This window comes from Euprymna scolopes, chromosome 40 (genome assembly GCF_053919585.1).
Source record: "Euprymna scolopes isolate OS-2025 chromosome 40, ASM5391958v1, whole genome shotgun sequence".
Taxonomy (NCBI): domain Eukaryota; kingdom Metazoa; phylum Mollusca; class Cephalopoda; order Sepiida; family Sepiolidae; genus Euprymna; species Euprymna scolopes.
The window spans coordinates 17096437-17111659 of NC_136521.1; the positions used below are offsets into that span (position 1 = coordinate 17096437).

General features: G+C 33.6%; 1 protein-coding gene across 1 annotated transcript; it reads right to left on the reverse strand.

Moving 5' to 3' along the window:
• Positions 1–208: 208 nt before the first annotated feature.
• On the reverse strand, positions 209–13109 carry LOC145265325 (S-crystallin SL20-1-like). Its single transcript, XM_080121095.1, has 6 exons — positions 12977–13109; positions 6626–6721; positions 6268–6383; positions 1164–1217; positions 928–1035; positions 209–373 (listed from the first exon to the last, which is right to left on the reverse strand). The coding sequence occupies exons 1-6, from the start codon at positions 13107–13109 to the stop codon at positions 209–211; spliced, it is 672 nt and encodes a 223-aa protein (XP_079977221.1).
• Between the last annotated feature and the right edge of the window lie 2114 nt (positions 13110–15223).

The window sequence follows — 15223 nt, forward strand, 5'->3', positions numbered from 1 at the left end:
AAAATCCAAATTGTTTATTATTTTTTTTAGAAAAAACAAAAAATCACAAATTTATTAAAAAAATGTATTTATTTAAAAAAAAATGTCAAACTCAAATGATTGATATTTTTTGTATCAAAAGTCCTTTCGACCCATTTTTTTTATCGAAATAGTTCTTGTCATTTGGGCGCAGTTTTTTTTTTTTTTTACTTTAAATTCTTGGGTATTTTTACCACATAGAGTTGCAACGGTTCTTAAAATAACCGGCCATTCTTGGGTAGTTGTAGAAACGGTTGTACAGACCCATCATTCTTGGGTAGTTGCTGAACATGTTGGGGTAGGAATTGTACATCATCTCCATGCAACAGTAGAACATCATGTCACACCACATCATCTGGAAAAGGAATGGAATAAATTGAGATAAAAACCAAAGCCAAAAGTAAAAATAAAATTCGACAAAACCAATCAAATTTGGCAGATCAATTAGATCAATCGACTTATTAACATGTCAGCTTTTATTTCTGTGGGTCTTTATATGAAGTTTTGTTTTTTAAATAAAATTAAAATGAAGAATTAATGAAAAGGAAACAATAAAACAGATTAGCAGCTGGTGAACTTAAATATAACTTCGCACTTTTTCGAATAAATGATTTTACGTCGTGCCTTCTTAATTAGTCATAATCCGATATATCATCAGATTAAAGAAATAAAACAAATATAAGCTGGGTAAAGGGAACATACCACTGTAGTTATTACAATCTGGCTTTTGATTTTTGTCCTTGAAATATAAAACAATCGATATCTAACATTAAATTACCAAATCCATTGTGACTTTTTTCGAATACTAATGTCATTATATATAATCACAATGCTTCAAGAGAACTACGATTAGTATTTCATACACGTATTTATCTGTCAGTTATATCATTTGTTAAAGTTAACGCGAACCTGATCTCCCATGAACCACTGGTTTCCGCCATTGCGCATACACAGAGTCCTCTCCATGAAGGGCATGATTCTGTTGAAGGTGTTCATGTATCTCCAGTACATGTAGTTCTAAAATCAAAGAAAATAGACACGGATTAATTATTGTCTTCGACGAAATTTCTATTTGACCATTCCACCATTTCTTATAATTTCAACAATTCGATTTAAATATTTTTTGTTAATGAAATAAGACTTACCTCGTAATTGCCGCACATGCTGTCACCACCGAATCCCCAGTCGTTCATGTTGTACTGCGGAAAAAGAAAAAAAGAAACATTTAGAAGCATTTGCAAATGCTGGTTAAGATTGAACAGTGGAACTTTAAGGCTTTATGGACATAAAACTGTTTTAATCGATAAATAATAAAGAATTACTCTCCGACTAAACGAATACCTTTACTCTTTGCTTTCTTTCTTTCTTTTTTTCTCTCTCTTTCTCTCTCTCTCTTTCTCTCTCACATACACACACACACACGTATTGTTTTTTGTCATTTTTCTGTTCAGACATGCCCCTCTCTTGCCTATCTATCTGTCAACTGATATACCACCACTTTTTCAGTTTATCAAAACATGTGTATTTTTTCATGGTTTTGCCGCCAGTTAAAATGATTTCCTTTCTAAATATATCAACACCAAACTGACGGGAACCATTATTATTAGGGACACTAAAAAATGTACCATGTTAACGAACAAGACATTTTATACTGTGATAAAGAAGGAGAGATATTTAGAATCATGTGTAAATCTTAATTAAGATTGCGGAAATTTAATGTTTAATCGACGAAAAAAATATTGTTTTGTTTTGAATTTAATCGTTAAATAAAAATACATTATGGCGATTATTTTTTTAACATAACACTTTCTCTCTCCCGCTTTCATTCTCTCTCTTTCAATATTTCTCTCTCTTTCCCTCTCTCTTTCTTTCTCACATATTGTTAAGTCTCCTTTTTCATGTCTAGCTATTCCTCTCTATCTCTCTCTCTCGCTCGTACTATCTCTCTGCCAACGCGTTTTTTCACACTCTATCAATACATATCTATTATTTTCATAAAATATATTCATCATATTTTTTATCCAAGTAAAAGTCATCCCCCTCTCTCTCTCTCTCTCCTTCTCTCTCTATCTCTCTCTCACTCTCTCTCTCTCTCTTAATATATTAACACTAAAATGTTGTGAAGCCGTTATTACTGAGAATATGAACTGTAGTGCACCGTGTTAATTAAGGAATTGACAATACGCATTCGTATACCTATGCACTATCTGTCCCGACCAAGCGTTTCCCGAGGTATTTTTACCTGCAATATATTCGAAGTTGTTTTTTTTTATAAACTAGCATTTCAGCCTGGCGTTGCCCGGGTGTTTGGATGTGTATGTTGAGCAAAAAAAAAAGTGGTAGTAGGAAGGCAGGTTCGAACCCGTACCGCAAAGGAGGAAAAGAACGGGGTAAAACCTAACGTTTATGTTGTTACGACCACCGCCAAACCGGAAGCGACATTTTTTCAAAGTAAGGCCAAACAATCTAAAGGAGAGGATAGCTTTCAAAAATATCGACAAAAACAGTGACCCCCCCCTGTAGAAAAGTGCCTAGTTGAAGTGGAAGATATTAATGTTTTTAGCCAATTTTTCGATATTTGTCGCATGAAAGGTCGAACTTTAAAACGATACTGATCTTGGTAAAATCTGTCGCTTCTATTGAATGTTTAAGGCAGACATGCAAACATACATACATACATTTATATATTGGTAACTAAAGATTTTCGACCCAAACTGATGAAAAAGCTTGCCCTATCTATGAATACCCTTTATGTAAAATTTTAAATATTTAGACCAGAAATTGACTGAGTAATTTGGAAGAGACCGTAGAGGTCAATTTTTTTACCTTTGACCTCTATTATGACCTCTTAAAATTTATTGTTTTGGGGGCTCAAATCAAGTTGTTAAGTAAGATCCATGTCCAAGAAACCTATATCTAAAAGTTCAAAATTGTCGGAGGAGTTTGGTAGAGTTCTCAAAGGACAAATCGTTGAACTTTGATTCCTTAATCGCCAAATTTCTGGCCAAAAACCGATCACATCGATTTTCCCAAATCTCAGTACCCTGTATATCAAATTTCGAGTCTGTAGATTAAAAATTGACAGAGTTATTGCGTAGGAAAATGTACACAGACACACGCCCAAACACGTTCACGTTTATATATATATATATATATATATATATATATATATATATATATATATATATATATATATAGATAAACGAATACTTAAAAATTAAATGCCGTTGTTTCATATTCTGTTTAGTAAAAATTAGAAAGAGAGACATTTAGAAACGTGTATAAGTCTAAATTAGAGATTGTGGATATTTAATTCATAATCGACGAAAAAATGTTTGCACAAACATTAAACATGATATGAGTAAAAAAAATGATATGTTTTCAGGGAAAACACCGGCTTCCCTCCTAAGGGTACCTTTCGGGTTAAAATGGCTAAAATTGACATTTTGTGCCTATTAAAAAATAATCGATGCCTAGGATTTTTATAAAACATTCTGAAAAGTTGAAACTAATTGATTTCTATATAATTTTGATTATCTATACTTCGTGATAACTCTTAGGTGTGCCCCAGAGACTCTTTAAGGGCTAATAAAAGCACTCTATTTTTAAGGGATATTTTACCATATTTGTCCCAAATTTTCTGTGTATATCTATTTAGCAGTTTTGCATTGTGCTGAACTCAAATTCAAAAATGTTATGGACTTGGTCATTTCTTCTTTTTTTTTTGCATGGTGCAGAACTCAAATTTGCATATGTTAAGGCTTAAAACTGCACCGTTTGTTAATTTTCACCAGGATTTGATGTCCCCCTGGGAACTTTTGGAGCTAAATGAGGGAGGGTAATGCTGAACTTAGTCATTATTTTTATGCCTCGTTCATTGTGTACTCATGGGGGACCATGAATTTAATCGGTAAGTACAAATATATAACGCCGATTACTTTCCGAACATGTAAATATTTTATGGCTCTCTCTCTCTCTCTCTCTCTTCGCCCTCTCTTTCTCCCTCTCTCTCACACACATTGTTATTTTTTGTGGTAAAGAGAAACTCCTCTAGCCCGCGCTATATTTCGCTGTCAACTGTTTCACATTTTATTAATAAATTATATTCATCATTTCGCCTCCAGTTTGAATGTCCTTTTGCCAGTCTATATCTAACATAAATATATCGTGCAGCTGTTATTAAAAAGGATACGAACAAAGTGTAAACGCACAGATGGAAACTATATATGCTTATAGATATATACTAACCGTCCTGGCCAAGCGTTGCCCTGTATATTTGTACCTGGAATATACTCAGGCTTTTCATCATAATTCTTACATATATAAATAATTCAAAATTAATTACAACTACGATATTATCCCATTGACTACTGTACACTCATTAACTCTTATCTTCAAATGTCCTCCGGGCCTTGATGACTTGGTGACTCCTATGTAAAAGAAACATTAAAAACCATCATTTAATTTTAAATAAAAATTAATTTGAAAATATTATTCACGTTAGGGTAAAGTTAACTGATGCGATTAATTATGAATAGCATGCGAGAAAAATTTAGGATTTTATTTTTTAAAGACGCATGAATAACGGTGTGGTTTTGTGACACTCAGGTGTAGTGCTATTACTGTGCACACTAAATGAAGAACATATGTTTATATGTGTTTTAGAAATTATATATAAATTAGATTTCTGCTTGTTTCTCAATCAGGTCAAATGAATTATCTTCATAATAACATAAACAAATATATTTAATTTCGTTTGTTATTTACTCTTCCAAAATTGTCGCTATCCCATCCCCTTTTCTCTTTCTCTTTCTCTTTCTCTCCCTCTCTCTCTCTCTCTCTCTCTCTCAGTCTCTCTCTTTCTTCCGATATATATTAGGTTGGTTGTTTTGTTTTACAACCCTTTTCGGTTTATTTAATGCTGAATTCAAAGATTTTGAAGAAAAAATTTTTTAATAGAATATATTTGTTGTTTTTACGTCGGTTTCTATTAAACCCATAGTTGGGACCCTAACAGGTACTACGACTCCGAGTCAGAGTGGACCTGGAAGCAATGGTAATTAAAGGGTGGCTCCACACTCCCCAAAGCCCACAAGCTGGGGCCTCACCACTGGATATAGTTTAAGGTCATATCCAGGACCCCCGCTGAGGGACTTTTACCCTCTGCAGGGGGGCAGTCGGCGTATTCTAATGCCCCACCGACAGGGCCGATATATATTAGGAGAGAGAAAGAGAGAGATGGATAGATAGTTAGATAGATAGATAGATAGATAGATAGATAGATATAAGTGTATATAAACAATCTCAAAGAAAACATACAATAGTTTATGTAATAATGGTTAAATAAGTCAACATGTTAGTAGATATAAATACAAAACTCTATCATAAAAGCTAAACTAAAATATTATTTCGATCGATTCATTAAGCCATAACGTCAAGAATGAGAGTTCATATAAAAACGTTGTTTTAATTTGAATATAATAAAATACGCATCAAATGCACTTGAAAGCCAAATCACAACGTAATATTAGGAAAATAAACAAACATTTTACTTGTTTGAAATTTATCACAAATATATTTCAGAGGTATACTCCATCTTCAGTTTGTTGTTTTGTTTGTATTTTTCCCCCTTTTCTTCTTCTTTGCCATGTTGTAAAGTTTGAGAAAAAAGTCTGTTTGTAAGGAGCCGCGCATTGTATCTGGCAGTTGTATTTTGAAATGAACTCTCATTCTCCTTATATTACGTTGTGATTTGGCTTTCACGCGCACATGATGTGTATTTTATTTTATTCAAATTAAAACAACGTTTCTATATGGAACTCTCATTCTTGATGTTATTCTCGCGTTGCCTACACACAGTTCAAACATTTTAAAATATAACCACAAGATACAATGCGTGGCTCCTTACAAACAGACTTTTTTCTCAAACTTTACAACATAGCAAGGAAGAAGAAAAGAAAAAAAGACAAACAAAACAACACACTGAAGATGGAGTATACCTCTGAAATATATTTGTGATAAACTTCAAACAAGTAAAATATTTGTTTATTTTCCTTATATTTCGTTGTGATTTGGCTTTCAAGCGCAATTGATGTGTATTTTATTTTATTCATTAAGCCATATTTATTAAATAAAATGTACATATTCTCGAATGATTATCATGTTTTGTCCTTTATTTTACTAGCATTTTCTTTTTTTACTAGTTGAATGATATCTATCTAGGATATTTATTGCTAACAATTTACTCACCCTGAAGTTTCCGTTCTTCCAATGGTAGTACCTCATGTAATCGTGCATGATTTCATAGAAGCAATCGCTGATGTAGTCACACCTCATCATGTCCATGGAGTTATTGGGGTAGAAATCTATAAATAGCAACAATGAATTGTTATTCTCAGCGAAGTAGTGTGATCGAATTACGATTTCATATATAAAGTTTGTATAAAAAATTGTTCTTGAGCGTTGTGTAGATTGATTTATTAACGTGAATCCATAAACATACATCCAATCTTCAAAGAATGATGTTTTTATCATTTGTGGATATTAGTAGCTGCCTTTAATTTATAAACTAATAAAAGATTATTTGGTATATAAGTGAACTACTTACTGTATTCACGGGCCATGTACCTGCAAATGGCCATTGTCTCGGGCATCATGTAACCGTTGTCCATCTGCAGACAGGGGAGGTAATTACAAGGGAAATCTGGAAGAGAGAAAACGAATGAAAATGTGTCCATTATAATTAATCGCTGCAAATTAGTCCTAATCTTGCTTGTCATCAGAGAAATACATGTAGTTACAAGGGAAATATCTAATAAATAAAAGTATTTGAAAATATTACGTATTTCAAAAGTCCTCTGCGACAGATTGATCCTGGTGTAGTTGTACAATAATACAAATCTTAAAATCGCTATAATTTTTGGAAATGACTTGTTGAATTTAGTAAGATAATTTACAAGCGGAATAAATCAAGTTTGCATTTTATAGATTTTAATATACTTCGCTAAAAATTAGCTTTAGAGTCGAAACTGTAATGACCGATTATATGTTGTTCGCACTTTGTTGACATAACTGATAAAAAGGAAAGCACTGAGAAGTAACGTCATTCTTCTGGAACGATTCGCACACGTTACAGAGCTATAACTGTAAAAGTGATGTGCCTCGCAATCGTATTAGTATCCACAACTTATCATATATTACATCGCTTTGTATTCGTTACTATGAAAACTAACTGTTTCTGTTCTGATGAGTCGACATATTCGGTACTTCCAGTATTGATTTGAAACAATCAGCAGTCTACCCTAAAAATGACGCATGTCTGCAAATGTGTCGCAGTTTTTGTTTTAGAAAAAATATTGGTACGATGAATAAATTTCTAGCAAAATCGTTATTTATTTATATAACCCTTGTTATATCTTAACAAATAGATTTAAAAACATTAATTTTTAAAACATTACTAATTACTAAGAGGTCAAAGTTGAAAGAGTTGACCTTGCAGACTCTATAAAACTCCATCGCGAATTTTGGGTCTAATGTAGATGTAGGCTACCTGGAGTTTTACTTAACTCCAGGTAGACTACATCTACATTAGACCCAAAATTCGCGATGGAGTTTTATAGAGTCTGCAAGGTCAACTCTTTCAACTTTGACCTCTTGGCAGCCAAAATTTCGCCCAAAATTGATAAAAAAAGCTTGCTGGGTATCTGGTAAATTTTGGTAAATTTTTAAACATTTAGACCCAGAATTGGCTGAATAGTTTGCTAGAGACCGCAACAGTTAGATCTTTTGAACTGTGACCCCTTGACAGCGAAATTTACAGCCAAGCCCGGTTAAAAAGCTTGCGCTATGCCTGAATTCTGTTTATTTAAAATTTCAAATGTTTAGACCAAAAATTGTTTGAGTAATTTGGTAGAGACCGCAGAGGTTAAACATTTTTTTTAATTTGACCCCAATTTTAACCCCCTAACATTTAGTGGTTTGGTATCATGTAAAATTAAAAATTTTGACTCATGTCCAAGTAACCTACATCTAAAATTTCAAGTGTTTGTACCCAAAATTGCCGGAGGATTTTGGTAGAGTTTGCAAAGTGGCTGGTTACTTTTAATGCATCTAAAACCAAGCTTCTCTCTTTACATCATCAACATTCTGATCCCCATCTGGCATCAATTGAAATGAATGGCTCTCGTCTTCAGGAGGCCTCAAGTTTTGACAAGCTTCTGGGCTTGACCATTACTCCTGATCTTAAATGGAACGTACATCAAATCTGTTGCCAAGGCCGCTGGAAAAATGGTGGGATCTTTCTATCGATCCAGTAGATATCTCACTGCTGATGCAATTCTCTATCTATATAAGAGCCAGGTACGTCCAAGGATGGAATACTGTTGCCACATCTGGGCAGGAGCTGCGAGAAAGGACTTGTCCTGCCTTGATAGAGTTCAAAATAGACTTTGTAGCCTCGTAGGAGATGTCCTTTTCTCTTCCTTGCAACCTCTATCTCACAGAAGAGATGTTGCGAGTTTGTCTTTGATGTATCGTTATTTTCATGGAAAGTGTTCGACTGAGCTTCAATCTATAGTCCCCCCTCGCAAAACTTTCACAAGAAACACTCGTCTAGCTGTAAACACTATCAATAATTCCCCCCACTCTTTATCTGTGCCTAAACCTAAACGTAGATTCCATGAACAAAGTTTTTTTTTATTAGAACTGCACGCCTGTGGAATTGTCTTCCGTTTTCCTGCTTTCCGGCTGACTACAATATGGTTGTCTTCAAGTCTAACGTAAACAAGTTCTTGATGAGCCGTTCCATATAAGTTATCAAATTTAACAAATTTTCATTACTAATGATTATTATATTGTCCAATTTCTACTGTACACTCTTTAACCCTTATCCTTGAGTGGCCTCTTGGCCTTGATAATGTGTTGATACCTATGAAAAAAAAGAAAAAGTCCAATGTGAACAAGTTCTAATTGAATCGTCCCCCTAAGTAATCAAAGTTGCAAAATTCCCACTGTTTACTATGCTAAAATCACAATGACTAATGTATACCTATTAACCCTTATCCTCGAGTGGCCTCTGGGCCTTGATAAGTGGTGAAACCCATGTAAAAAAAAAAGGTAAAATCATTGAGCTTTGATTTCTTGACTGCCACATTTTTGACCGAAAACCGATTAAAAAGATTTTACCAAATCCCAATATCTCGAGTCTGTGGCCTGAAAATTGACAGAGTATTTTGGTAGGGAAATGTACACACACAGACACACACATACACACAGATAATTTCAATTATATATATATATGTGTGTGTGTGTGTGTGTGTGTGTGTTTATTTGTTTTTTGTTATTTTGTTAGCTATACTTTTTGAATGAATTCAAGTATTCATACGAAATTGCATTTTTACCTAAATGCGAGTTGGGAATAATTTCCCTTTGACCAATTTGGTACCCCCTTAAATGGGGAGCGGCATATATATTATTTTTAAAATATCATTATCCACTGACACGTGTTTCGTCGTCTACGACTCATCAGAGTGGCTGAGCTAGATCTCGCTAGATTCAGCCACTCTGATGAGTCGTAGACGACGAAACACGTGTCAGTGGATAATATTTAAAAAATTATATATATATATATATATATATATATATATATATATATAGGGGGGAGAGATAGAGAGAAAGAGAGAGAGAAAAAACTATATATATATATAAACAAACAGGTAACCCGGCATTTCCCGGTCGTAAAGTACGCTTAAACATGATATTTTAATTAATGCATATTTTGTATTCATAATTTTATTATATCAGAACCAATATATAGTAACGATTTAAAAAGTTTTAAAGGAAATGGTTAAACGGTTAACAAAAAGAAATTTTATATAAACTTGCTATCATATTACTTGTTAGCTCAAAAAATAAAAGCTTAAAAATTTAAAAGAAGTTAGTCTTCAAAAATTATATAAGATTTTGTTTTTGCTTGAGCCTCACTACTTAGCAAGGCCAAAAGGCCACTCGAGAATAAACGTTAATGAAAGTATAGTAATTACTAATCGTGTAAATTGGGTAAATTTGATTATTTATGGAGATGGCTCAACAAGAACTTGTTTGTTTTTTTTTAAACAGGAATCACCACTTATCAAGGCCCGGAGGCAATCCGAGGATAAAGGTTAATGGGTATATATTAGTCAATGTGATTATAGCGTCGTAAAAATAAGTAGAGGGAATTTTGTAAATTGGATTACTTAAGGGGACGGTTCATCAAAAACATGTTTACATTGGACTAAAAACAATCAGATTTAGTCAGCTGAAAGCAGGCAATCGGAAGAGTTCTACAGGCGTGCAGTTCTAAGAAAGAAGCTTTGTTCATGGAATCTGCATTTATGTTTAGACACAGATAAAGAGTGTGGGAAATTATTTACAGTGATTTGGGCTGGACGAGTGTTTTTCGTGAAAGTTTGGCGAGGTGGGGGCTAGTGATTTCAGCACAGCTAAGCATTTGCCATGAAAATAACGATAAAGTAGAGACAGGCTCGCAATGTCTCTTCTGTGAGAAAGAGGTTGTAGAGAAGAGAAAAGGGCATCCCCACTAAGCTACACAGTCTATTTTGAACTCTGTCAAGGCAGGATAAGCTGCTTCTAGCAGCTCCTGCCCAGATGTGGCAACAGTACTCCATCGTTGGCCGTACCTGGCTTTTATGTAGGTAGAGAATTGCATCAGCAGTGAGATATCTTCTGAAGCAGTAGAAGAATCCCACCATTTTTCCAGCGACTTTGGTAATGGATTTGATATACGTGTTCCATTTCAGGTCAGAAGTAAAGGTCAAGTCCAGAAGCTTGTAAAACATTAAGCCTCTCCAAGACAAGAACCATTTATTGCAACCGATGCCAGATTGGCATCAGAGCGTAGATGGTGTAGAGATAGAAGCTTGGTTTGAGATGCATTAAAAGTAACAAGCACCTCTTTCCCCATTATACCACATGCTGAAGATTATAGGAGATAGAATCAGAGAGAACTTGGTCGTTTACGGTCTTTCATGTGCTACCATAGATTGTAGTGTCGTCAGCATAAATATCTACGAATGATGTAATGATGTGATTTGGAAGATTATTTATGTAGATCAGGAAAAGAGTTGGGCCCAGGATAGACCCCTGAGGGACTCCAATATTAATACGACACTTATGAACCTATCAGAGAGAAATGATTTAATAATTAAGAAGACATTTCTAGCTATACCATAGTTGGAGATCTTGTGAAGTAATCCATTATGCAATACCTTATCAAAGGCCTCTGATATGTCAAGAGCTATTGCCCTAGAGAGGAAGCCTCCATCGAGAGATTAGCTAATTCTACGAGATATAACTGTAAGCACGTCTGATGTAGATCTAGCAGAACGAAAACAAAATTGAACATCACTTGAAGATTACGATGTTATATTCAATCAGGAAGCAAGCAAGCGAGAAAATTCCAACGGTGGGCAGTTCTGGGAAAGAAGATTTGTTGATGGAATCTGCGTTTAGATTTTCGCACAGATAGAGAAGGGGTAAATTATATATATATATATATATATATATATATATATATATATATATATATATATATATATATAGTGGTTATGACTAGTCGAGTGTTTTAGTGAAAGTTTGGCAATTAGTATAGTGGGGTACAATAGATTGGAGTTCAGTTAAGCAATTGTCATGAAAATATCGATAGAGCAGAAACAGATTATCCTGTTGAAAAGAGGTTGCGGGGGAGATAAAAGGGAATCACCTTCTAGGTATCGAAGTTGGTTTGTACGCTATCAAGGCATGATTGGGCGTGCCGAGTAGCTTCTGCTCAGATGTGGCAAAATTATTCCATTTAAGGACTTATACAGATAGAAAATTGCATCGACAGTGAGATACTTACTGAAGCGGCAGAGTGATTCGACCATTTTACCAGCTACGTTGGCAACATATTTGATGTAAAAAAGGATAATCAAGTTGATATCTAAGTATGAAGATGTAGTTAGACAATAGCAAGATCCGATCAATTAAGAGATGTTGCAAGCCTGTCTCTGTTTTATCGTTATTTTCATGGCAATTGCTCGTCTCCCCTCGCCAAATATTTACGAGAAGCACTCGTTTTGGCTGAAAACACTATCAATAATTTCCTCCACTCTTTATCTGTGCCTAAACCTAGACACATATTCCATGACCGAAGTTTCTTTCTCAGAACTTCACATTTGTGGAACTCTCTTCCGTTGACCTACTTTCCAGCTGACTACAATATGGACGCCCTCAAGTCCAATGTAAACAAGTTCTTGATGAGCCGTTTCCCTTATGTAATCCAATTTATCGAATGTACACTTTTAACGATTACTATTATATTGTCCTTTTGACCACTGTACACTCCTTAACGCTCATCCTCGAGTGGTCTCTGTGCATTGATAAGTTGTGATACCTTTGTAAAAAAATAATACATACATCTGTAGATTTGGAGTAAGAATTCCAGATCGTATAGATATATGCTTCTTTGGGAGATCAGATCGAAAATTTTGCCGGAAAAGCAAGACACCTCGCGATATAAACGCAATACAAAATATTTAACCCATAAACTTTATAAAACATAGAAATATTCATTAATCTGCTAAAAATAAAAAATAAATCCTCCTAAGTCTCCATCTAGGCTTACAATCTAGCTGCACAAATGTTATCAAATTTCAACCAATTTCATTGAATGAATTTTTTATTGTCTAACTATTCGTCGTATGTTTTTTTAGGACATGGGGATATTTCATACTGCATATAAATCCTAACAATATATTCAAATTAATATAATTTTCGTTAACTGACCTATGTTTCAATGTGATATAGCTAAATCTAAAAAATTTAACATGCATAAAATAAGTATTAATAAACCTGCGTTTCAATGTGATATAGGTAAATCTAAAATTTAACACGAATAAAATAGGTATTAATTCCTTACCATTCCTGCAACGATCCCAGTCGGAGAATTCGTATCTCTTGTCCATGTATTTGACGCCAGCCATATGGAACATCATACGCATGCACTCCGCACGTCCGCGGCCATTGAAGTAATGGAGAGTGTAGTTAGGCATGGTGAAGTGGTTTTCGGCTTAGTGACTACCAAAAGGAGAACGACCTGTTGTGGTTCCAGTGACCGCAAGACTTTTCTGACGACAGAGACACAAAGTCGCTGCGTATTTATATTGTCAAGTGAATGAAATTGTTAGCGCTAATGAACAGGTAGGCATTACATGTCGAAGGTCGCCTATTCAATATTCCTTACTGAAAGGTACCTAATTCCGATAGAACCTTACGAACTTTAAGAGTACAAATTCTTCAGGATAATTATAGTTTGGCTCTTAGTTCTTTCAATACACTTTGTTCTAGTTATTTATTCGGTGACCCATCGCGTGAAACGTATCATTAAGTTCTGATAAATATATGGAATTAGTAAAATTCACTCCAGCGAAATATACCGAAAATCCAAATTAAAGAATATTACCTTTTAAAGAATACCATAAGTTGTTCCAAGAATAACAGTTAAAATTTTTCGAGGCCGTTTTTATTGTCATGAAATTCCAATGGGAACTCTTATACACTGGAGCCCTGATACGACAAAAAATTCCTTGATAATTTTATGATCTCCTAAAGTGGTACATAAGTAAGTATCGACTTATTTACTCGCATTATTGAGTGTATATATAGATATATGTATGTGTTTGTAATATTTAACAAAATCAAGACAACCGAATATATATATATATATATATATATATATATATATGTATATATATACATATGTTTGTGTGCGTGTGTCGTATTTCCTTATTCGTTACGATTGTTTCGTAACTATTTGGACAAATTCAAATATATCATTCAAAAATCTTCTAGAATACTCTTAAGAGGGCGAAATAGATTTGTTGTCATTCAAACACTATCGTGTTTGAATATATGGTTAAGTGGCAGTTTTAGTCATTTATAACTGCTTTAAAGCTTCACCTCTCACTCATTTTTCGACCAAATTTCAAACAATTATTACAGTTCATAGATCACCTTCTCAGGTATATTGTGACTTTTTGTTCAATTTTCCTTCACTAAAACAAAAGTTATGAGGAATTTACTGGTGTTCAAAATCGTAAAAGAAAAACATAAGGCTGTGAGCGACGTTACTTATGACTGGTTTCCGTAGCAACCACATTGATTCAGCGATTACTTTTGCTACTAATTACACGCTCTCGCGAAAAAAAATTAACACGTAAAACAGAAAGAATGAAAGGGAGATAATTGGGGAATTTTATTGAAAATAGACGAGTGTCGTACATTGCTATTACATATGGGTATTTTATGTTTATGGGGGAAAAATAAAACTGAAATTAAACAAAGAACAAGTGAATTTACTGGAAGCCTGGAAAAATCATGGATTACGATAGAAAAATGCGAGCATGAAAAGTAATATGGTTAAGCTTTAACTTGGAAAAGTAAAAAGAAAGAAAAGGAGAAGATATTCTAGTAAAAAATATGATAAATTTATAACTTAAAATATTGCAACATTAAGATTTTTTAATTCAATTTATAATATTATATAATCAATTCTTAATGTTACAATATTTTAAGTTATAAATTTATATATTTTTATTAGAATATCTTGTCCATTTCTTTTTCCAGTTTTAACAACTTGCCCTTGACTTTTCCATGTTTAAGCGTAACCATATTACTTTTCATGTTTGCATTTTTCTCTTGTAATACATACTTTAATACATTCATAATTTCTATTTTTAGGTATTAAGTAGTATACCATTTTTACATTCTTTTTTCGATTTCTTTCAAATGATTTATTAACCCAATTTTGTATTTTTTGTATTTTATATGAAACTTCAACAATTCACTATTTCTGACTTCAATTAATAATTACATTTTTTTTTTAATTTTTATAATTATTTTCCTAATTTATTAATTTCATTGATTTATTTCCTAAATAGTAATCTACACCTTCAAATTCTAGTTTCTATTGATAAGTTTAACAATTCTTTTTTTGATTCCACCATAGTTTCGTATAAATTTTATTTACATGTTACGATCTTTTTTATTACACTTTCACCTCAAACAAGGAACAGTACAACTTTAATGTAGGAGGCTACTATCGAGGACGTAAGTTGCAGGAATACTATCTAGGGAGTTGAGCAGAAAAATGTTTGTTTACATTACA

What these genes read in the sequence shown, in the direction of transcription:
- LOC145265325 (XM_080121095.1), bottom strand. Translation starts at nt 13,109, where the DNA reads ATGCCTAACTACACTCTCCATTACTTCAATGGCCGCGGACGTGCGGAG. An exon ending in CTGGGATCGTTGCAGGAATG is followed by an intron (nt 6,722 to 12,976) that starts GTAAGGAATTAA and finishes TCTCTCTTCCAG; the next exon opens with ATTTCCCTTGTAATTACCTC. An exon ending in AGTGGTTCATGGGAGATCAG is followed by an intron (nt 374 to 927) that starts GTTCGCGTTAAC and finishes TTCCTTTTCCAG; the next exon opens with ATGATGTGGTGTGACATGAT.